The sequence below is a fragment of the Macrobrachium nipponense genome, chromosome 20 (assembly GCF_015104395.2).
Source record: "Macrobrachium nipponense isolate FS-2020 chromosome 20, ASM1510439v2, whole genome shotgun sequence".
NCBI classification, from domain to species: domain Eukaryota; kingdom Metazoa; phylum Arthropoda; class Malacostraca; order Decapoda; family Palaemonidae; genus Macrobrachium; species Macrobrachium nipponense.
In genome coordinates this window covers 22,351,588-22,376,756 of record NC_061089.1, presented here as the reverse complement: position 1 = coordinate 22,376,756, position 25,169 = coordinate 22,351,588, and the positions used below count along the sequence as shown (strand labels likewise).

Genomic DNA, 25,169 nt, shown 5'->3' with positions numbered 1-25,169 from the left:
GATGTATTTTGAACTGTTTCATGACTTCGATCATGACTTCTCGTTTTACTGAGTCAAATGGTTCAATTTTCATATTTTCTTTGCTTTTCTACAAGGCCGTTCTGTTCCCGATTCATTGCTTTTTACTCCCTCTTTCAGTATTCTTTTCCTTCTTATTCATTTTCATGTAATCAAGCTGTCTGCTGAAGACTCTCTTTACCTTTAAGTATGCAATATCAGATATTTATTTCATTATTTTTTTTCATGCCATTACCAAACTGATGCAAGCCTTTCGCCAATAATGAACCGCTTCTAAAGAAGTTACGTATCCCGCATGAAGAAGAAGAAACCCGGCCGGGACTTATTTGTAAACAAAGGTGAGACAATTCGCGTTTGTCTGTAATGTCATTGATTATTTCTCAGATCCAAACAACTCGGTGGTAAGGTAGGTGACCATAAATGTAGAATAGACCAGCGTAATGCTAAACCGCCGAACAAAGCCTATGAAAGCCCTGTTTATAGTAGTACCTACTATAATACTACAGTAGCCCAACGTAACCAACTAGGCTAGTTTACCGGTCGTTCGTTGTACCGTACCTATGGCAAATTGGTCTTACCTCCAGATGGAATATGACCTAACCAGACTTGACTTACCTAGTAACCTAACCTTGGATGCCGTGGTGTCCTAACCTAGCCAGGAGCCCACCCCTTAGGCTACTCAACATTGTACCCGAACTCGAACACCAAGGTGAAGGTCCAGTTTGGCTGCTCATTAGAAGACTTGTTGTAGCAAACTACCTACTGTGGCTTTCTTCAGGTGATCGGTTACATACCTATCTTGCAAAATTTTAGCTGGACAAATGCCAGGGTATTTTGCTTCATAGGCTAGACCTGCTAATTGCATGTTCCCCCTCCAAAGATAATGCTAAGATTAAAAACATGTTAGCCTATGAAGAAGAAAAATAAAAAGTTAAAGGTATTTCTGTATAAGCATTCCGCATCGTTCGTCCCCGCGAATACGAAAGCCACCAGGAATTGGGGCGTCAAATGTATTTTGCCGTGTTTAGTACGAGCCCCTGGGGGTTAATTACAGTCATCCAAATAAATATTACTTAAATTCTTGTTCAGGAGACAAAATTGCATAGAAAAACTGCAACTGCCATAGTCTAGGCCGCCGCGGAATAGTAATATAGCTAGATCTATCAAGTTAAAAACTATAATTTTAAATATCTAACTTCCCTGGTAGTTACATATATATAGCTTAATCCCGCCGATTCGTCGCGCGCACGGCAGAAATTCAAAATTCGCGGCTATCGCCCATAGACGGTCAGGTGATCATACCTGTGCTCCCTCTAGTAGGTATCTGGAACCATTCCCATTTATCCTCAGAAATTCCCTGCCGTCGTTCGAGCAGCACGTTGGAAATTCGCTCTTCTTTGTTTGGGTTTGCTTTTACTACAATTGGTGAAGTACCCATTGCTTACTTTTATGTTACTTAATGGCTTTCGCTGATATCAGATTATCCTTAATTTGTTTTACACACGAATAAGTTTCAGTTGGTCAGTTTCCGACTTCTACAATTTTTCATGTTTTCTGAATTCAAGATGGCCGACTCTGTAGTTAAGGGTTTCGAGTCCCGGCTTCCATACAACTCTTGATCCTCATACAATAGTTAACAAATGCAGGAAGCAGATATGTACATTTGTTAGCAGATAGGATGAGTGTGTAACGTTCTCTGAGAAATAATGAAAAGTATGTTTACTATAAGATGCAATTAGATTTTAATTAGAAGAACTAGATCGTATTGTGTTCTATTAGCTAGTTCTTCTGATAGTCAAGCTTGTCTAACCTGTCTAATATTAATATTCCTGAGCCTAGCCCTAAGTTAAGAGTACCAGACCCACCTGAGGAGTCGTAGATAAGTTAGCCGACTATGAATGTTTTTGCGGCTAGTTCGGCTTGCGTGTTAATACAATCCCTTTCTTCGGAAAGGGGACTGAATAGACAGTGCGTAGTTTGCATCGCAAATTTGGTGACATTGTTAGTGTAGTGGAGGGTGCGCCCGTTCGTGTCTGTCACGCTCCTAGTCTTAGACCTCTTCCATGCTCCCCAACCCCTGGGAGAAGGAATGTCGACCGGCGAAGGGAGGTGAGAGATGTTAAAAAGCGAGCGGGCGGTCCCTCGAGCGATCCTGCTGACGCATCCCAGGACGCTCTCCCTCGCCACAGAAAGGTGAGTGAGAAGTGTTCGGATACTTGCTCTCCTGCCAATATAAGAGGCAAGATGTCGCACAGGCGGCCGTCCCCTTTGGCAGGAGGTAAGGAAATATCGGACGAAGAGACTTTCGGTGCTTGCGTCTTCGTCTGATGACGCAAGACCTCGACGCGGTTGGCGTCAACCCCTAGAATCAAGAGACCCAAGTCCCCCGTAGCGTTACAGCAACCGTCGTGCAGTAATTGGAGGAGACGCATAACGCACAGCTCTTCGGAAGAAGAAGTTTGCTTTACATCGGTGCATGCTTCTCCCCCTCCCCCAGACTGGGAGGTGTCTCATGGAGCGTCTCCACCTTGTCGACAGAAGATCACTACTAGTGTCTCCGAAGCGGTAGATGGGCGGGCAGTGCCGCCTTCAGTTATTCCCCAACAGCAAGAGGTACCGCAAGCAGCTTTCTTGTCAAAGCTTCAGCAGTCCATTACGTCTCGGTTTTGATGTCTACAAGTCGCATGGACTAGCAGGTGAAGTGCGACCGATAAAACACAAGATAAAACCGCAGTTAGCACAGCGTGACGCTAACAGACGGCAAGACGAAGACTCGCTGCAGGTTGCAGCGCTCTTAGACACTCACAGCAACCTACACCCGTGACGAAGCAGACGCAAGCATGACGCACGCAACCAGGCTCCCTCGCAGCTTACCGGACGTGTGACGGGAAATGACAAGGATCGTGACGCTCCCTCGCAACAGGCTGGACGCACGCAGGACGCACGCAGGACGCACGCAGCATGCTCCCTCGCAGCAGGTTGGACGCATGCATGACGCACGCAAGTAAGACGATGCGCGTGATTCCCCCACTCGTTCGACATAGGAAATCGCCAATACTTTGGATGAGATATCAGAGGAGGAGACGCAAGAAACTCTTCATGCAGCGGATCTGAAAAGATTACTTGCGGTATTGGCGGACTTATATCCGAATATTTTTCAGCAGGCTGTACCTCGGAGCCCGCCCTCACAGTTTATGAAGGGTAGACCCCAGAAATCTTCCTCCTTCAAGAATGAGGTCTCCTCTGCCTTAGCCCAAAAGGGCAACGCAGGACTTTATATCTAAATCCCCGATAAAGGTTTTCATGATAATCGGGAACCTCGCCGAATGCTCGAATTCCTGGAATTTCTAGCGTTTGTAAGAAGAACTGCTACTGAAGTAAGGATACCTCTCAGTAGACGACCAACCCTGGAATACAGAAGAACGAACGCGAATATCCAGTTTGACTTGAACTTTCGTCTTCGGGTTTTCTGTTTTCACTATTGAAGTTTTCCTTAGGGGAAAACTTCTCCTTCACTCTCTTGAATAAGAGAAGGAAGGGTGTAGATTTCCAATCCTTATTCTCATTCCTCTAAGGGAAAAGAATTTAGGATGGAATTCGTTGTACAGAAACCTACAAATACACGACGTATATTACCCTCGACACATGATTCTGTTAAGCAGTTGAATTGTCCGGGGGTTAGTCACATAACGTAGTTAATTCTACGGTTTGTGACCGAGACGGCTAGTATCCTAATGGAACTGCAATTCGGGACTGTCTGCATCTTCCCAGGAGTTACCAGTTTTGTTTTTTCAGATACTTATGTATGGTCACGACACCACCCCCTCAGTTTTTTGTTTTTACCGAAATCCGTTTTCGTTTAAATATAATTGCTCGAGCATAATATATCCTTTTTTTTTTTTTTTTTTTTAACGCTCGATTATTCTAGCCGAACGCATTCCTTCGAAGAATGGATTACCTGGCAACTCAGGATAGCGAGTGAGCAAGAACCACTGAGTAGGGGACTACAGCAAGACAACCTAGTTCCAGCTGGCTCTCCGAGATGCATTGTCGGATTATGTGTCTCTCCCATACAAGGATTGACTAACGAACCTTTTCTCTGTCCAACAATATCGGACTTACGTCTCTGATTAACGGGGATTCTCGCATACATGAATGACATCTGCATCCCCTTGAATATTGCGAAATTTGCAACAGAGATATATATTCTGGAATCTTTCATCTTTATGTTTACCGCACGGTAACAGAAGTCTTTACTAGTCTCACGCTGCATCGCATTGCGATAATGCGGAATTATTTCTTCAGACATCTGAGTTTGTCGTCAAAATATCTCTTATTCGGAGAGGTGCAATTGTTTATTGTTCACCCGGAATTGACAGATATATACGGAAGACATCGCCTGCTCCCCGACCTGCCAGCTCTACTTCCAAATAATCAGCCCATGAGAAGTAGTACTTCCCTGTTTTTCATTACTGGAAACCGCCCCGCTTTCATTACAACTACAATCCCTCACCTTACAGCAATGAAATAGCTGTTAGCGTTTTCAGTCCTTTATAAGCACAGGTTCAGAACCTTGAGAATCCTTCTCTCGATTCGGCTGTGAAGACGTAGTTTGCATTCACTTTCCACCTTCGTCTTCAATTGAACATAATGTTGTTTTCGTTTTAGCTGAGATTCAACTACTATGAGAATGTCTTGCCATTAAGAACCTCGGTCTCTAGAGGGCAATTGACTTTCGCTTATTGGGCACATGCCTTAAGAGATCACGTGACTTGCTCGGATGCTTGGACAACTTGCCTCATTACCGAACGCTGTCAGTAGGCAGTTGTCAGAGCGTCCGATTCAGTTACGGTTTACGTTGTGGACTCAATAGGTTGTTCCAGAACAATCAGTTGAGTTGGTGGCACGACACCAACAAGCTACAAGAAGGTTTCGAACTTCAACAGAAGAACCCCGACCTAGTGTTGCATTCAGACGCATCGGACGTGGGGTGGGGTGCAACACTAGGGAATGACGGGATCTCTAGTCTATGGCAAGATCAAAGTAGTTCAGGTCAACGCAGACAACACCACGGCGTTGGCCTACATAAAGAAGCAGGGAGGCACTCGTTCGGACTCCTTTTACGAGGCAGCAAAGGATCTCTTATTGTGGGCGAAAGAGAGGAACATTACTCTTCTAACTCGCTTTATAGAAGGAGAGAAGAATGTCAGGGTGGATCTCCTCAGCAGAGAAAGACAGGTTCTCACGACGGAGTAGACCCTGCATCACGAGGTATGCAGCAGACTGTGCAATTAGTGGGGAGAACCGTCTATAGACCTCTTTGCGACGCAGAGAACAAAGAGGTTACCTGTTTACTGCTCTCCAGTCCCAGACCAGGAAGCAGGTGGCAGTAGACGCCTTCCTCATGGATTGGGAAGGAAGACACGTACGCCTCCCCCCCATTTAAGATCCTAGACTGAGTCATGAAGAAGTTCAGGGAATCGAACAACGTCCGCATGACCCTGATAGCTCCGTTTTGGCCCATGAGACCCTGGATCACAGATGTGATGGAGTGGCTAGTAGACACCCCATATCGTTACCGTGTCGGAACAATCTACTCAGACAGCCACATATAGAGAGACAACATCAAAATCGCCTCTCTCTCAATCTAACTGCCTTTCGACTATTGAAAAACTGGCAGAGCGAAGGGCTTTTCCAGGGAAGCTGTAAGAGCAATCGCGAGAGCGAGGAGGACGTCCACAATCAAGGTGTACCAGTCAAAGTGGGACGTGTTCAGGAAATGGTGCAGAATTAACAACATTTCCTCTTTCAGTACCTCTAACTCAACTAGCAGATTTTCTGTTACACTTAAGAACCCAAGAGAAACTAGCAGTATCAACTATCAAGGGATAACGCAGCATGCTAGCCTCCGTCTTCCGTCACAGAGATTTTGACATGTCGGGAGACAAGGATCTCTCGGACCTCATAAGGTCCTTTGAGACAGTTAAGAGTAAGGATAACCCAACCCCCTCTTGGAATTTGGATGTTGTTCTGACTTTTCTAACCTCGAGCAGGTTCGAACCCCTCGACAAGGCTTCATGGAAGGATCTCACCAAGAAGACCCTATTCCTGGTTGCATTGACAACGGCCAAGAGGATAGGAGAGTTGCAAGAATGTAGGCTTCAATGGGGAGAATGCAGTCTGCTCGCTGCAACTAGGTTTTCTCGCCAAGAATGAGAATCCTTCTCACCCATGGCCTAGATCCTTTACCATACCAGGGTTATCTCAGTTAGTAGGACAGGAAAAGGAGAAAAGCCTTTGTCCAGTTAGAGCCCTAAAGTATTATCTACAGAGAACCAAAAACTTAAGAGGACAGACAGACAACCTCTAGTCCTTGGTAAAGAAGCCTTCACTACCTGTGCCAAAGAACGCGCTGGCGGTCTTTGTCAAGGATTTAATAAGGGAAGCTCACCAGAATTTTGATGAGAAAAGCTTCCCAATACTCAAAGTCAATGCGCACGAAGTAAGAGCTGTGGCGACTTCGAGGGCGTAAAGACACAAGTCGATGGAATCGATCTTGGAAGTGACATTCTGGCGAAGCAAGTCAGTCTTCGCAGATTGCTACCTTAAAGACGTACAGACCCAATATGAGGATTGTTGTTCCCTAGGGCCGTACGTTGCCTCCGGCGCCGTAGTTGGAGAAGGTACAACTGCCTCTAACCTATAACCTTATTTATACCCTTGCATTTTACTGAACTTGACCTCACAGGCTGTCTGTGAAGGTTGTTGCAACCTTCCACAGTCTGGGGTGAAAGTCTAAGTTACGTTTTATGGAGTGTCTTTTAGTGTGTTAGTTGGTCAGGTGGTCAGCTCATTGTCCATGGCTTTGCCAGGATAGCAAGGGTGGTGGTCTAGTCAGGTTAAGGTCGAGGACCGTCTGACAGCCCCACAGAGACTTTCTACAGCCCCCTGGGTGGATCGCTGGGTCTCTCTAGGAATGCAGGCTAATGAGGCAGAAAAAACTTCGAAGCCAGCTTCCTTTCAGGTATGAACCAGATTATTGGTACAGCTAATTTGTTGTGATCAATAATTTTACGAATTCCCAACGGTGCTGCGGTTCTCTGACCCACCACCAAAGGTGCCAATCAGCTATATATATGTAACTACCAGGGAAGTTAGATATTTAAAAATGTTATTTTCATTTTAAAATAAGTTTTTAAATATACTTACCTGGTAGTTACATATATAAAAGGTCCCTCCCTCCTCCCCTCTGAGAACAGAGGCATGGAATTTCTGAGGATAAATGGGAATGGTTCCAGATACCTACTAGAGGGAGCACAGGTATGATCACCTGACCGTCTATGGGCGATAGCCGCGAATTTTGAATTTCTGCCGTGCGCGCGACGAATCGGCGGGATTAAGCTATATATATGTAACTACCAGGTAAGTATATTTAAAAACTTATTTTAAAATGAAAATAACATATTTTAGCTGGACAAGTGCCAGGGTATTTTGTTTCATAGGCTAGACCTGCTAATTGCATATTCCCCCTCCAAAGATAATGTTAAGATTAAAAACATGTTATGAAGAAGAAAAATAAAAATTTAAAGGTATTTCTATATAAGCATTCCGCATCGTTCGTCCCCTCGAATACGAAAGCCACCAGGAATTGGGGCGTCAAATGTATTTTGCCGTGTTTAGTACGAGCCCCTGGGGGTTAATTATAGTCGTTCGAATAAATATTATTTATAATTCTTGTTCAGGAGGTAAAACTGCATGAAAAACTGCAACTTCCATAGTCTAGACCGCCACGGAATAGTAATATAGATCTACCAAGTTAAAAACTATAAATTGCCTGATTTACGTTTTGAGAGTACATACTGTAAGATGCCAATAGCAGAATATCCCAATTGCAGTAGCAGTATCCAATAATCAAAATTTTACATAAGAGTACAGTATATTTTTCATACTCATAATGCAAAAATAATGATTTATCATTGTCAGTACAAATAAGGCATTATAAAACATAAGCTTAAACTTGAGAATCAGTGTCTTATGAAGTAGAAAGCATGTGTACAACCCATTTCAAGCTAAATTGCTCTTAGTATGTTGGTTGCCATTGCCAGTGCAACATTTATACATTTTATTTCCAATGATACATTGCATAACTAACTCATTGTGATAATATGTTGTTTACAGCCAGACAGAATAAAAGAATAACAAAAGTCTTAAAGTTAGTTGTATGTAAACTGGATTGTCTAAATTCTTTTTTCATATGCTATATATATGTTTCAATATTTTTTGTTGCATATGTTTGAATTTACACATTTGCTTACCCATTAAATTACAAAGACTCACAATTTCCAGACAACACCACAAAGAAAACTTCAAATAGTTACCTTATAATGGTAATATAGTTGTATTATTAAAGTGAGAAGCTTTAGTAATCACTTGAGAACAGATAAAATCACAAACAGAATAGGCTTCTAGGATTATCATAACATAATGAACTGATTCCTAAACTGAAATTTTTGCGAAGACTTGAAACCTTGTTCCAGAATTAGTCAAAGGAAACCATGTGACTTAAGCTGGCCTCACACTAGGCATTTTTTTCTCGAGCAGCGAGCCGTTGCTGCCGAGAATGAAAAACCGGGAGCTTTTAGCTCGAGATTCTTGCTTCCGAACAGGACGGGAAGCAGCCAGCACGAGCCGCAAGCCACAGCATAGTGTAAACAAACAAGATGGCTGCTGCTGACAGGACGTACTCTCCTGAGCCACTCTTGAACCCACAAACGTTTTTTGTTACTCTTGCATTCACGTAAGTTTCCGAGAAATAAACCACTGCAGCGCATCTTGCAACAGTCCGACAATTTCTGGGCGCCATGATGATATCAGATGATCAGTTTTGTTTACTTTTTCCTACGGCTCCTCGAAACCACGAGTTCCTAGTGTGACGATACAACACTTTTGCTCGCGAGCATCGGCTGGATGCTGGCCAAAACCACGAGCAAGAAATGACTAGTGTGATACCAGCTTTATAGTTATGTCAAGTTTAACACTGATTGCCTTGATATCTCACATGATTACTCTTCATCCATAAAGCTGACATCTGAATGCTTAGAAAAGATGTACAGGTAGTGGTGGTGCTGTCAAGTGTTTAGTATCAAAGTAAGTTTTTGGGCTTAGCTTGTTTCTTTATTTTATGTAAATCAAAATTACAAAAATAAAAATTTGGAAAATGTATCATTGGTAATTATAGAGGTACCTCTTAACCCAACCTAACCTAACCTAACAGGGGACTGTCATTTTCCAATGGGGCCGCATATGATCATATGGTAGAGATCTCAAGTTTCCTTACATTTAAAATTCTTACTGTGGAACTATTATAGTATCTATTGCACTACATAATTTCCAGCAAGTATGATTCACACTTGATGCTGGTGCTTGAGCCATCTGCTCTTTAATTCTGTTTTTATGTTGTTGTAAAAGATCTTTGACAGGTTGCAACAGTTTTGTTCTTTTTTTTATGTCTGCTTTCAAATAATTTGATTTAATTTGAAGAAAACCAGCTACTTGTTTCTGTGTTATCATTAGGTATGTATTTGTAGCAATTGAAAATAGATGCACAGTGAAATATATGAAAAGATTAGAGGAAAAGTCACAGGTGGTAGTTTTATTTACATTACAATCGATAGTTTACAATTAGCTTGATCAATTTCACTTTAATTTTTTAAAAGGTAATTAATTTTCAATTATTACTTTATTTTTTTATAAATTTTCAAAGAAAAAGTTAAGGAAGTTACAACACTGAACTTTATGTTCCAGCCTTGTTAAACTTGGGTTTCCTTTGTTGAGGTGAGCAGAAATGTTGAAATTTCTTGTGAACATCATCATATCCTTATTGGCATGCAAGACTATCCTTGAACCTTAATTGAATCAAATTATTTATGATTTGTTATACACCACTGGTTTGTATATCAAATTTTGATTATTTCTCTGACAAATTTTAATAATTTCTCTAAATACAAGAATTCAACCTTTAATCCTATTTTTCAGGTAATAATATGGCATCAGTCATTGGAAACTTCGTTAAATCCATTGGCAATATTACATCAAGCTTTGCTTATGCACCATCAGTTATAGTACAAGGATTGTCACAGCATTTCATATTAAGATCAAACACTAATGCTCAGGCATGGACACCACTAGTCACAGCTGTAAGACATCGCTATTTTGCTGAACGCAGGGCTGCAGGTCCAACGCTCAGGAACTATGGCTACAAAGATCGTCTTCATACAACTGGTAAGTTGAAAGTTGTTACTGTTTTATTATAAATTGCATACAGAATACTATACTATATATGTACAGGTATATGTGCAGATTGTTTCTTGGTGTGTGGTATAACTTGTAAGGGGAAGAGATGCATTTTTATATACATTATAGGGCTTTACATCCAAACCAGTTATATTCTGAGACCTGGCTTTCTAGTTTAATTGGTTTACAAGTTGAACAGAGTTCATCTAGGCAGCCAGCATTATACGGTAGGTAATCTATGCCAACAACACGGTGTGGTAATAAGACTTTCTATCAAGGCAACTGATATTGTACATAATGTTTATAATAAACAAAATCTTTACACTTCCCTTAAAAAGGTGGCAGTGGACTACATGAAATAAAGTTTACATATACCATTTGTCGTTTGGATATAGAAGTTTTCATCTTTGAAAGTATATGTAGAGGACCAGCTGTATGGTGAATAATGAGTAACATTTGAAAGTGGTAAAAAAGCACAATGATACAATAATCTCACATTATTTGGATGATGCATAACTTCGGTTAGTTCATGCCTTTTATTCATTCAGTGTTTTGTATATGGTTACATTTATCTACGAGCCCCTGCACACTGGGTATAATTACTCACATGGTCTAATGGGGATATTCACAGGTAGCATTGTACGAGTAGTCCTATTATGAGTTACTACATATTATGTATTCACTCTTTAATTTTTATTTTTCTTAGTTAACTATTGTGTTGCTAATGAAATATAAAGTATGAACAGAAGTGTCGCAAAGTTTTTTTTTATCTTGAGGGTAAATGAAGGAAGATCAAGTGGTCAATATTGAGTGTACCTGTTTGGGATTGAGTTGCTCAAGTAGTGATTAACTTGTCTCAGTAAGAGCTGCAGCTCCTACATATTGGATTGTATATGGTATCAACCAACAGAAATAAAAAGGGAACTCTTCATTGCAAAATTATCCTTTATATACTGTTGAATGCGGAAGTGTTTTAAAGATACCATATGCCAGTACTACTGCAATAAGATTTAATCTAACAAATTCTGAATAGCATACTGAAGTCAGGATGGTATTAACAAAGAATATAGAGGATGACATAGGGTGAAAGAAGAGTTGAGCAGGAAGATTAGAAGTCAGTCTTGTGGAATTTGGTGAGAATGAGATTGGCTGTTTAACAAGGCTGAGAGTTTTATTTGCAGGTGTTCTGGAGGATTTATTAGTAAATAATCTCAAATTTAGTTTGGTAGGATACAGTAGCAGGTCTTAGATATTCTTTAAATACGGGATAACTTGTTACATTTACATGGGACGTGAATGGTAGGTGAAGAAAAAAAGTAAATACTGCACACTATGGGGTTGATCAGTATGGCTGAGAAGTAGGGCCAGTTAACTAAAGGACTACAAATAAAGAAAGGTTTAACTGAGGAGGGTACATTTGCTTCAGAGTTATAACCTTGTTAACTCTGGTACATGTACTTCCTACTTGGAATTACATATGGGCTCAAAAGTGAAACCACTGTTGTACTATATGTTTGTTGTGTCAGTTATACCATGTTGTTTTCCAATGCAAATCGCTAGTACTGTAAGTTCCTGCAGTAATTTGCTACCATTTTAATCACTGGGTGAAGCAACTCATAAGTATGCACCATACCTCTGATTCTGTGGTGGTGCAAATTGTAAAAATACCTTGGTAAAGATGTCTGCACAGTACAGTGGGATGTACAAAAATTTTTTTATTATTGCTTCAAAGTTGTGTAATTATTGTCAGTGCTGATATTTAAGAATCTTTATGTAATATGCACTTTTAATTGAAAATAACTTGGTGTTTGTTTTTTTCAGGGCTTATGCCTCATATGGAGCATAAGGAAAGGTTACCAATTCCCCTCTATCGCCCTAAAAATTCTTGGGCACCCAAGAGAGGTTTAAGAGGTCAGAATGACTATATTGGTAAGTAAGGGTCGTCCTTGAATATTTTACACGCTTTTAATGTGTGTGTGTAGTATATATTTAAGGGAAATTTTGCAAAATCAGTGTATCATTTTCACATTTGGTAGTGTTAATTTCCATGTGGTAGTTCTGTACAACATGATGACCATAGATTAAAGTTATGACTGCACATTTTTCCTTTTAGTTTCAGCATCCTGCTGCCTACTTATGGTTCTATACATTATACAAACTCCAATATTTTACAATACCTGCACAGTATTTTACGTAATCGCAATCTGCCACCAACTAAGAAAAAAAATCCATTCAGAATAACAAAAGTACCTGCCAGGTCCTATATGTAGTTGGTTACATTTCATCTGTCCACCCGCAGATGAATATGTGGCACATGAATATGGGTAGCATGCGATTGGCTGACAATCAATGTTTCTGATATCGTTGGCATATTGTGATAATGAAACGGATTCATAAATAACATATGTGGAGAATTATGTATACAAAGAACCCTTGCTCCTTATATAGTATCAGAAATATGCCAATTTGTATTGATAATTTACCAAAACAAGCATATCAGAAGTTATATCAGATCAAGTGTTTGATCTGATATAACTTCTTTGAGTTATATCAGATCAAACACAAACAAATGATAAGCTCTATGTTATGATTTATCTCATTAGAATAGCGTAGACTATACATACTTAGACCTATGCTCACTAACTGTTCAAATCACAAGATTTTCCTATCATTCAAACTTTATTTTGTTCATGAAACTTACCTGTCAGATATATATATAGCTGTATTCTCCGAAGTCCGACAGAATTTCAAAACTCCCGGCACACGCAGTGGTTGGCCAGGTGGTTAGTACCCATTTCCGCCGCTGGGAGGTGGGTATCAGGAACCATTCCCGTTTTCTATTCAGATTTTCTCTGTCGCCGGTACTGTACACACCTGTTTTCAGTACCTCCGTCTTAGGATTTTGAAACTTCATTGCCGCTTAAGTATCCTAATTGTTTTTTGGTTTTTTTAACTTGGATTTGTGGCTAGGCATACGCTATCATAAATTGATTTAAATTTGATTTTTCTTTGCATAAGATGTCTGAATCTAGTTCGGCTAGTTTCAGACTTTGTTGTCTGCAAGGGGTAAGGTGAGACTAACAAAACCTTCGGTAGATCCTCACTTAGTATGCACGACGTGTACATGTATCTTTGTTGAAAGATCAATGTAATTAGTGTGATGTTTGACTGATTCCGAATGAAGATGTATGATTCGTATGTACACAAATTAGAGCGTGATAGAATCAGGTCTTCCTCCAAGATTGCATCGGTAAACAGAAGTCAGGGTAATGAACTTATTAACCTCCTGTAGACTTTATTTTGCCTAACCCTATGGTATGGCCTACGGGCCTAGAGGAAGTGTCTGCGAGAGGTAATGCCCTTTCTGTTATGGTGGATTCCATCCGTAATCTTGGAAATCTAAAGTGCTCGCTCTTCAATCAGTGTTGTGAGTGTAGTGATGATGTTAGTGCCCCTAGTGTTGTGGAGGGGAGAGGGCAAGTCGAAAACCGAAGGAGGGTTACGGGTTCTCCCCACCGATCTGGCGTCCCTTCGGCAGGACCTGAAGACGCTTCCCAGGCTGCCAAAGATCGTGCACGTGCACGAATCCTGAAGGATTGCTTCTCGTCCTCTGAGGCGTCCTCCCCGTACAGGGGTTGGAGCTCTCGGAAGGACTCGCGCCCTTTAAACAGAAGCTTATAGAGGAGGACTCTTCTCGTCCTCTCTCTCTCATCATGCGATTGCTATCGTCGCCTTAACATTGTGACGTCTTTCTACCGCAGAAGGGAAATAGGACGTCATGGCAGCAGGACGCTTTTAAGCGCCTAGATCGCTCTATCATTGTTACTGTGAGAAGGAAGAAGGCGTCCCCTCGCCCCTCGTCTTCTCACAGGATCAGCCCTTCTCGGTTGGCCTCGTTTTCGCCAAGAGAAGGGCAAAACACATTTACCGCAGGAAGGATTCGAGGCTGTCTGTCAAGTCAGGAAGTCTCCTTCTCCTTCTCCTTCTCCTTCTCCTCGCTCGTCCCCTTCTACGTCTTCGCACCCATGAACGCACAGGCGTCCTTTTGAGTGTGTTTCTGGAAGTGTCGATGAGCGTGACAAAGACGCAAGATGTCGCACAGGCGGCTATCATCTTTGTCAGGAGTTGCGAACGTCCATAAGACTCGTCCTGATGACGATCACCGTACATCTGCTTATGACGCCAGCGAGCTTCTTGAGCGGCGCGCCCCTCGTAAGGAAGCCTCTCAAGTTGCTCGTGTTGACGCTTTTGGGTCCGCCGCGTCACGTCAGGAAGCTCTCCATGACGCTTCTCTTGATGTTCGTCGCTCTCCTCTTCGGGACACTCTTCAAGACGCTCACAAGGACGTTATGCAGGACGCTCAGTGTTCTATACATCAAGATGCTCGGCAGGACCCTCGAGAGGACTCCTTTCAGGATGCTTGGCGTTCTATGCAATCAGGACGCTCGGCAAGGCCCTCGCGAGGATGCCTTTCGGAACGCTCGGCATTCCTTTTTGAGCGCGTTTCTGGAAGTGTTCATTTGCCTTACAAAGACGCAAGATGTCGCACAGGCGGCCGTCGCCTTTGTCTAAGGAAGGTCCTTAAGGCTCGTCTTGAAGACGATCGCCGTACGTCTTCTTATAGTGCTCACGCACTTCAGGAGCGGCGTGCGGCTCTCCATGACGCCTCTCAGGTGGCCTTTCATGCATCAGGACGCTCGGCAAGATCCTTGCTGAGATGCCGTTCAGAACACTTGGTGATCTATGCACCAATACGCTCGGCAAGACTCTCGCAAGGACGCCTTTTGAAGACGCTCGACATCCTACACATCGAGAGGCTCGACAGGACTCTCGCTAGGACGTCTTTTAAGACGCTCGACGTTTTACACGTCGAGACACTCACCAAGACGCTCGCGAGGATGCGTTTGAAGGCGCTCGACGTCCTACGCGTCGAGACGCTCACCAGGACGCTTGCAAGGGCGCCCTTGAAGACGTTCGACATCCTAAACATCGAGATGCTCACCAGGACGCTCGCGAGGACACTTTTGAAGACGTTCGACGTCCTACGCATCGAGACGCTCGCCAGGACGCTCTGGAAGACGCTCGCGAGTACGCTCTGGAAGACGCTCGACGTCATAAACATCGAGACGTTCGCCAGGACGCTCGTGAGGACGCTTTTGAAGATGCTCGGCGTCCTACACGTCATGATGCTTGGCAGAGCACTTGCCAAGACGTTCTTCAGAACGATAGGCGCCCTACGCATCAAGACGTTCGCCAGGACTCCTGCAAGAATCCTTGTCAAGAGGACGCTTTTCAGGACTCTCCACAGGACGTTCCTTTACAGGAACTTAATAAAGATTCGGAGTTGGCGGTGAGGCATACCCGAACTACTTCTTCTAACCCTCCTTCAGATAGAGGACCCCTGTTACGAACAGGACCTCAGGGCTTGATTATTGGACACTCTTCAGAACGTTCTGCAGCAGGATCCTTTACCAGAACTTCGCAAAGCTTCAGAGTTGCTATTAAGCATTCCCGACTTTCGTCTTTGAACCCGACTTCAAGTAGGAGACCCCCTTTTACGAGGTGATAGCGAGAGGAGGGGTCTCAGGGTTTCATTGCTTCGCGGTCGGTTAGGGACCCTTCTCCTTTTCCCGTAAGGGAGACAGAGTCCTCGAGCGACTCGCAACCTGCGAACAAAGACGCCTTCTGTAAGACTTGTTTGCTGACAAGTTTCGGCCCTCGGTCCCTTGCTCTCCTCTCTCGCAGTGTGCTTCGTCGAAGAAGAGGAAGTAGCCTGGTCTCGTCAAGATGTCCACTTCGCTTTCTACGAAGGAAGCGTTCAAAAGAATCCATGACTTGATGAACTCCAGGAAAATGCAAGGCAAGACTTCCTTTGCCCTACTTCCAGCAAGGTTAAGCGTAATAGCAGGCAACCGATATGAAACGGGAGAGGAAGCTGGTTGGAGAGTTCCTTCTTCTTCCTAGGATGATTTTGCCAGCCAGATACATCATCTGAAAGGGCTGTTCAGAACGATGGATAATTTTAGCTCCTAGATTGGTATTTGGGAGCCCTGGACCTGCAGTCTCGGGGCCCTGACTCTCTTTCTATAGAATAACTATCCAACTTGCATGGATAAGGTAGTCAGGTTGGTTCTGATGAGCTGGCATCTAGAAGAAGACTCTAGTAAACTTTAAGTAGATTTCAGTGTCATAAAACGCCTCTTCTGCGTTCGGGACTGCGCTGCCGAAGGGGAACATTAGGGTCCTCCCTGCCGTAAGCCCAGTCTCTGACCAGGAATCCTGCCCTTTCCTCGATTTCTGCGGGAATCGGGAAGACTTTATGCTCGAATTCCTGGATTACTTTCTTTCATGTAAGTGGGTTTCCCCCATTGACAAGATACTAAACGTTTTGTCAAATAAGTGGGTAACCCCTCATTGACGAAATATAGACTCTTTGTCACGTAAATGGGTTAGTTCTCATTGACAAATATCTCAATAACTGTAGACTACGTCCATGAAGTCTTATGTCCAATATACATAAGAAGCTTGAGCTGTCCTCTTCGGTCCTCGGTTCTCATTTGAGGAGCTTCTACGACTAGTACTAAATTCGTTCTTTTGGCTAAGAGAACGAAGACAGTCGATTTCCATTCTCTCTCTTCCTCATCGAGGTAAGAATGTAGTAGAGAATTAGATGTCCAAATGACTACAATACTCCACGTATTTTACCTTTGCGTTATATTACTACTGTATGGTTCAAGTCATATACGCATAACGTAGTTACCTCTACGGATGGCAACCGAAAGGACTATTATTCTAAGTGCATTTAATCGGTACTCCCTGCAACCTTCCAGGAGTTTCCGGTTTCCCTTTTAGATTTTTAAGGTATTGTTACGACAACACCAATTCAGCTTCTGTATTTAGCGAATTCTGTTTCGCTTAAATATGCCTGCTTGAGAGTTTTCTTTCGGCTTGATAATAATAACACCTTTCCTTCGTTGAATGGAGTAGCTGGCAACTCAGGCATAATAGTGCGAGACGGCGAACGTAGGCTGCTGTCACTGTAGACCAACTCAGTACCAGCTAGTTCTCTGCCATGCGCGGTCGGTTACGTCTCTCTCTCCTGCGGGATTGACTGACTAACCGTATCTCTGCCCTACAATCACGGACTTTAGCCTCGGGTTGAGGGGAATTCTAGCATGCATGAATGAGTATCGCCTTCGTTTTGTGAAGAAATTTTCAACAGAGATATCTCTTAGACCTTTTTGGTGCTGTTTACTGCACTGTAACAGAATTCTGTACGAGTCTACCGCGGCATAGCGCTATAATGCTCTCCTGCTTATGCAAAGCGCAGCCTTATTAGGGAAGGAAGCATGCTCAGTGAGGGAATGGATGAGTCTGCTGGGGACCATTTCCTCCCTGGAGAAGTTTGTTTCTCTGAATAGACTGCAATTCAGACCTCTACAGTTTTTCCTACCGGAAAACTGAAATAACATCGAAGATCTAGAAATGATTTTGAACATCTCTCAGTAGGTCAAGGATCACCTTAGGTGATAGCGAGAGGTGCCAGGCATCCAGACAGGGGTACAGATGTCCTGGCACATAAGCTAAAAGAATTGGAAGCAATTCGGTTGGCTCTCCAGTTCCTCAAAGAACGAGTTTTTGGCCGAGTGGTCCAGATCAACTTGGACAATTCCACAGCTCTCTCATATCTCTAGAAGTATCGAGAAACACTCTCTTCGTCCCTGTTCGCGTTAACGAGAGAGAGCCTGTTATGTTATGAGCACAGGCATGGAACGTTACGATCCTCAAGAGGTTCGTTGCACGAGTGCAGCACGTCCGTGTGGATCTTCTCGATAGACGGCAGCAATTACTGACGTCTGAGTAAAATCTTCGTCTTGAATTATGTCGAGAGTTGTGGAGACGTTGGGGACGTCCTTTCATAGATCTCTTCGCAATGTTGAAGACGAAGAGGCTTCCTCTAGACTGCTCCCTTATTCTCGATCCGAGAGCGGTAGCAATAGACGCCATCCTATAGTATTGAATGGAGATAGATGTTTAGTCTCTTTTCCCCTATTCAAACTCTTAGGAGATGTAATAAGATCATTTCTGGCGTCAGAGGGAGCGAGAATGACGCTGATCGCCCTATGTTGGCCTTCGAGAGGCTGGATTCACAGAGGTCACGTCCTTCCTAGAGCACTTTCCAAGGACCCTTCCCGAGAGAGTCGGTCTACTCTAACAGCCTCACTTTGAGAAGTACCTCAAAACCTCTCCGCTCTGAGTCTGACTGCGTTCAGACTGTCGAGAAGTTGACCAGAATGAGAGGATTTTGAAGACTAATGGCAAGTGTCATTGCCAAGGCAAAGAAGTGCTGCCTATCTTGCAGTGTACCAATCGGAGTGGGCCGTTTCTGGAGATAGTGCAGGAAGAATGGCTTTTCCTTCACCTCGACCTCTGTGAATTACATTACCGTCTTCCCTTTCCGTCTGAGGAATGGGATAAGCTGGCAGTCCCAACTATTAAAGAATACGGAAATATGTTGTTGACGGCCTTTAGGCTCAGAGATTTGGATCTGTCGACAACAAAGCCCTTCACGATCTTTGAGGTCTGTGGAAATCTCGAAGCTGTCTAGATCGAAGCTTCCGGCATGGAAGTTAGACGTAGTCTGAAGTTCCTGATGTCAAAGCATTTCGAACCTCTCCTTTCTGTAAACTTAATGCACGTGACCAGAAAGGCTAATTTTCTAACCACTCTAGCTACGACAAAGAGGGTTAGTGAGGTTTAAGCCATCATCAGACATATTAGCCTTAGAGGACATAATGCTGTGTGCTCTCTAAGCCCTTCGTTCTTGTATAAGAATGAAAACCCGTCTAACCCTTGGCCCAGGAGCTTGGAGATAAAGGGGATGGAACAAATTATTGGGCAAGAGCCAAAGAGAGTCTTGTGCCCTGTCAGGGCTCTCAAGTTTTATCTAGATAAAACTAAAAAGAAAGTCGAGGTCCTTCGGACAATCTGCGGTGTTCCGTAAAAGACTAGACTTGCCCATGTCAAAGAACGCCCTGGCGTCCTTTTAAGTAGCTCTTTCAAAGAGGCTCATTCGTCATGTTTGGACAAGGATTTTAAACCTTTTAAAGTAAATGCTCACCAGGTGAGGGCGCGGCCTCGGAGGCATTTCAACAGAGCATGTCACTCAGTAACATCCTGAGTGCCGCGTTTTAGCGAAGCAACTCTGTGTTCGCTTCACACTCCCTGGAGGATGTGAAGACGACATATGAGATCTGCGGCTCGCTAGGGCCATACGTGTCCGCAGACACAATCTTGGGGGCAAGAAGTACCACTCATCCTATCCTGTAGAAAATGGTTAGGAAGAGCTGTTAATTTTAGTTGTTGGGTCGCCGCCAATGGCGGACTTCTCAATTCTTAAGCCTTAGTTAAAACATCCTTAACTTTGGCTAGGTTGGTCAGGTGGTGATATATATTACTTCTTAGCCCTCATGGTATGGTCAATATGGTCTAGTCACATTGTGGTCACGCTCCCGTTGACAGATCATCTAGAACTCACCAGCTATATAGGTCACTACCTTGCTGGAGACTCTAGTAAAGCAAAAGCCGACTTGGGTGACAGTAATCACGAAGTCAGCTATGCTAACAGGTGGAACCAAGATGTCAATCATCTGCATGCAATTTGTTTCCTAAAATCATTCTATTCTGTCCCTTCCCACCTCCAATGGTGGGATTCAGCTATACGTATATATATCTGACAGGTAAGTTTCATGAACTAAATGATATTGTTATGATACAATAAAGTTTGTTCATACTTACCTGGCAGATATATATAATCAAGTACCCACCCACCTCCCCTCAGGGGACAGTGGCATTAGAAAATCTTAATAGAAAACAGGAATGGTTCCTGATACCCGCCTCCCAGCGGCGGGAATGGGTACTAACCACCTGGCCGACCACTGCGTGTGCCGGGAGTTTTGAAATTTGGTCGGACTTCGGAGAATACAGCTATATATATATCTGCCAAGTAAGTATGAACAAACTTTATTGTATCGTAACAATATCATTTTATGTGTATACAGTTTCACTGCATGAATATAAAAACAAGTTTATTGTAATACCAAAGTTCCATGTCCATAAGCTGAAAAATAACCTTTTATTTTGTTTACCTCAAGAACATTAAACATGGACCAAATGAAGCTAGGCCTATGCTACTGATTCGCCTTACGTATTTTTTTTTTATTTTCCTGGCCTTCTCTTAAGCACACATTCATTCCATTTATTCATTCTATCTAAGTATTGTTTTAATGCCCAATAAAAAAAGGTTATTATGTCTAGGCTAGCCTTTTATACTGCATGTATGTTATCAACACATCTTTCGGGATCCAAGTGAAATTTCAGACTTTTGGTCAATGAGTTATTTGGCATAATACTTCTGAAATTACCCAGTCACTGAGCCATTATAACAATTTGAATGCTAAAATAATGTAAATATGCAGTCTTTAAAAAAAAAGCCACAATACCCCGCCAGACATTGACTGAAATATCCTGCCATCCAGCCAATGTTCTATAGGTGTTCCTTTCACTTACCCCAAATAACCTCGGACAACAGTACGTCATGGTTTTGAATATATAATTTGTTTGCAAGAAATTATTAAAATTACATGTTATAACACTTGCGTAGCCATATCTCTATTTATCTACAATGAGATGAGATCTAATGTTTGAAAGCCCATTGTTCGTTTGTTTATTTGATACAAGCTTGTCTGTCAAATGTTTGAATTGTTTATTATCAGTATAGATCGGCATGTTTATGATCTATATAAGATGTGAGGATTCTTTGTAGATATAAGCATTCAGATGTATTATTGAAGAAATAGTTTGCATCTTGAGCAGAGTAAGCCTACAGCATTTGAAACAGTGATTTCAGCCAATCTGTGCATATTGCCATATCTACCTAAAACCTATGTTAGTTAAGTGGATGGATAGAATGACATTAACTATAGTACTAGTTACTATCAAGAGGTTGAACAACCCTTAGAATGTGAGAAGGCCAGCATTTCACTCTTCAGGATTACTTATGATGGTCCTGTTATGACAGGCAATCTTTGTATAGTTTAATGTTTTTGTTTATTTGGTATTCAGAATAGTTATTGGTAGGTTGTTCATATTTTTGTTGTTGTGATGAATTATAATGAGGTTACGGTGTGGATAGCTTTGTGCCGTTTTATTGTTCATATATTTTCTAATTGATATTAATGCTTCACATTAATGTTAATTAGCTTTTTCTTGATCAGCCTCTTTACTTGTAGATCAACTGTTTGTACATATTTTACAGTAATTATTGCTGTTTGTATTCCAGCTGACAGGTCCCACATCTCTGACGCAGCCTCATTCTTAATATGATTATCCCATCACACTCAGGCATGACTCTGAGCATTCTATTGTCACACCTTCATAAGATATCCTGCCTTTTCTTTGAGTGCTTGTGTTTATGCTATGTACAGTTGTATGAACTATTATATAATTACTGTCTTTTAAGAAATTTCTGTGTACAGGGCAAATACCTATTACTGGTGATTAATAAGCTGTTTATATTTTTTGTAAGGTATTCACCACAGCCATGGCTATATAGTAATCATTAAAATCTTTGGACGATATTAATTTATCAGAAAAAGCCAGTGGAACTGCTGTATTGATACCAACATTGTTCTCTTTTTATTTTTCTTAATTTTTTTGTTTCCTTTTTTTTTAAATCTTTTTCTTAGCTGGTTGGACTTAAGAAATAAAAGACGCAAGATTATTATCAGTAAACATGAGTATTGTTAATTTTCAGTACTTGTGCATTGTTATCTGTAATTGATCTGGTAGCGATGAAAAAATATGAAAGAGCGATCAGCAGAAATGTAGATTAAAAAGATATGCTGTATTTTTTTTTTTTCTCTCGTAAATGCAGGTTCCAAAATTAAGTAAGATACGCATTGAGGTCTTACTATACAACAATGGCAATGCTGCATCATTGCTCCCTGATTCACTACATTGACTTTTTGCTGTTAACATTGTTGTAAGGAATCTGTTAGCAAAGTGTCAGTGGGAAAATTTGTGCAAATGTCCAAACTGTGATTTAAATTTAAACTACAACTTTTTTCAGACAGTTGTCATGGCCTTTTGTAAGACATTGATGGGTGGGCTTAGATATGTGGAAAGTTTTTAAAAAGTGTCAGTATTTTATAGGCTGCTAATTACAGAAAATAATTTTCGTTCATGTGTGAAGTAATTCAGGATTACTGATGATATAGTATTTGTATGTTTAGGAAACAAATTAAAGTATCATAACTAACCTCAGTTTCACATCTTGCCACTGATGAATTTGTCTTTTAGCTCCAGTGAAACTTTAACCTCTAATGATTTGTCCCATCTAAAAATGTCAGTGGTGGTGCATACTGACATTATTTTACAAAAGAAGGGTTATGCATAGGATTGAAAGGATTCCCTATTATAGTATTTGCTTGTTTCTTTTTGGTTTTCAGTGTCATTTATGTACAACAAACTTTCTTAGTATTATTTTTCTTGTTGAAATACTGTACCATCTCCAGTTGACCCTTTAGCTCTGCACTATAGCTCTTTGTGGTCCCTTCCCCCCATATTGCTTTCATCTTGTACTTTTGTTATGTTTCCTTTATTCTCATCCTATGTAGCTCTCCAACTTTAATTTTGCTCTGCTCAAATTTTTACCCCTCACTATGACTCAGTGGTGTGGTGCACTGTTGCTATTGCTGTTTTTTTTATTTGATTTAACCAGTCACATATCAACAAGAACAGTTTGTATCTGGAAATTCACTGTCAACAATTCACCATCAAATGTTTAATTCACTGTCAAGCAGTTCATCACTTAACTTTTTTATTACTTGTTAATGTAAATAGTTTAACAGTCATTTAATCTGATTTTAGTTATTTTACTGTATCCCAAACAGTTAATCATTTTTCTTAGGTAAATTAGCTAAGGAGAGTCTTTGGAGATAGCCCCTCAGTTTATTCAGACAGAGGAATTTTATAGTTTTATACCCAGCCATTTCCGAGACTTGTTCAGAAATAGGTACAGTACGTATTGACTAATTGACTATTTATATGAAGTGACTCGTATAATTTCTTACTAGATATTACTATGCAGATATCGTTTTTTAAATTGTTTGCATTAAATTTTAGCAAGTTTTGTTTCAAAATGCTCTTTGATTTTACCGTTTTTATGAAATAAATAAAGTATATTGATTTTACAGTATAGTATTTGTATCTTGTAAAATACCTTGTATCACTGAATTGCTTGGCAATGATTTGTTTGATTGACAACATTAATTGGTGAATTTTTGATGATGAGCTGTTGGCAGTGAATTTTCATTAACTCTGAACAATCTGGTATTTGACAACTAGTTGATGTCTTTTTGCTGTTGCACATTGTACATAGCACCATATGTTATGCGTTGTATTCTGAAAAGCTATTGATCACTATGGTAAAGAGTTAGTTGATTAATTCAAAATATTCTCCTTTTTTATAGATATTTTGGGTGATGGGTCCTTACATCCAGCTCAAGTTTTGTACAGTACTCCAGCTTGGCTCCGAGGCTTTAAAGGCAATGAATTCCAAATGCTGCTCAGGAAACGGAAGCTGTTTGGTAAAGAAATGAGAGATAAAAGGCCAACTAAATACAAGCAAATGAATATGAGAATCAAATGGCTCTACAGGTTCTTAAATCAGAAGACAAGGGATTATTACTGGCATAGAACTTAAGGCATTAGTATAATGTAAATATTTTTTTTCATTAAGTGCCACGTCATGTATGTCTTCTCAACTAGATTTGAGTAAGTTGGGAGTTCCACTTGGTATCCTTTTCTCATTTCAAAGTACATTGGTTGCTCACTCCCTAATAATGTCAGTTGTTTATAGGATTAAACAGCTTAGGAGTTGTATAAGAATTGTTTAATTGACAGAGAAGCCATCTTGTGTAAGTCTAGTGAAGGATTCATAGCAAAGAGCAGAGCATAGTGTAATTGGTCATTTGACACAAGTACTTTATTGACATGCATGCCAAACTTGGTTAATTTACAGATTCATGAATGGTGTAGTTCGAATTTTTGCCTGGAATAATTTTTTACTTTTTAATGAGACAATTAGTTATGTGTTACATAGTATGAAGTGCTATTGGAGATCAAATTTTGACTTGAGAGTTGATATTGTGGCTTGCTTTTGTGGAGTATTAACTGAAAAATGTTTATTTATTTATTTTTCTTTTTTACTTTTCCATGCCAAATATCAGGAAAAAATACAAAATGCTGTTTTATTTGAAGCTGAGCTGTCTTGCAACCTTCAGCTGATGAGAAAATATAAAAGTTTTGAATGAGCTTATAGTGCTATGGAAATGTCAAACTTTTTAAAGCTGTAAATATCATTGGTGGTTGATGTGGCTTTTTATATCACAGAAAATATCCTTTTGAATTGTTTATCAAAATGACCTAAATAACATTTGTTATTTGGCCAGGAACATACCTTAATAAAAAGAAAAGTGAGTACTATTTTGTTAGGCAGAGTATGATGTGTTCATTTTGGCCTTTTGAGGACCATTGTAAGAGGAAAGGAAATACACTTATCTTTGCTCACAATTTTTGGTTAGATGTATAAGAAATTTAAACAAAAACAAACTTTATGCACATCAGTTTGTCTAAACTGAATAGTATTTTACTGTAATTGGAAGCTCTGTCTTTCATCCTATTGTATATTTATACCAATGTTATTTCTTCAATATGTTTATGAATTCCAAATGTAAAAAGGAATGATGCTGCTTGTGTTGACTGAAAAAAAAAATGTAAATAAACTTAAAGTTGTG

At 41.0% G+C, this 25,169-nt stretch overlaps 1 protein-coding gene across 2 annotated transcripts; it reads left to right on the top strand.

Moving 5' to 3' along the window:
- The first annotated feature begins 207 nt into the window (after positions 1-207).
- Positions 208-25,169, top strand: LOC135223397 (large ribosomal subunit protein mL51-like). Of its 2 annotated transcripts, none has more exons than XM_064261827.1 (4): positions 208-356; positions 10,054-10,299; positions 12,133-12,240; positions 23,844-25,169. In XM_064261827.1, exons 1-4 carry the CDS (start codon positions 314-316, stop codon positions 24,074-24,076), a joined length of 630 nt encoding a protein of 209 aa, XP_064117897.1. In that variant the 5' UTR covers positions 208-313; the 3' UTR covers positions 24,077-25,169. The 2 variants fall into 2 exon arrangements, with proteins under 2 accessions (XP_064117897.1, XP_064117898.1); XM_064261828.1 differs by having other exon boundaries at positions 336-424.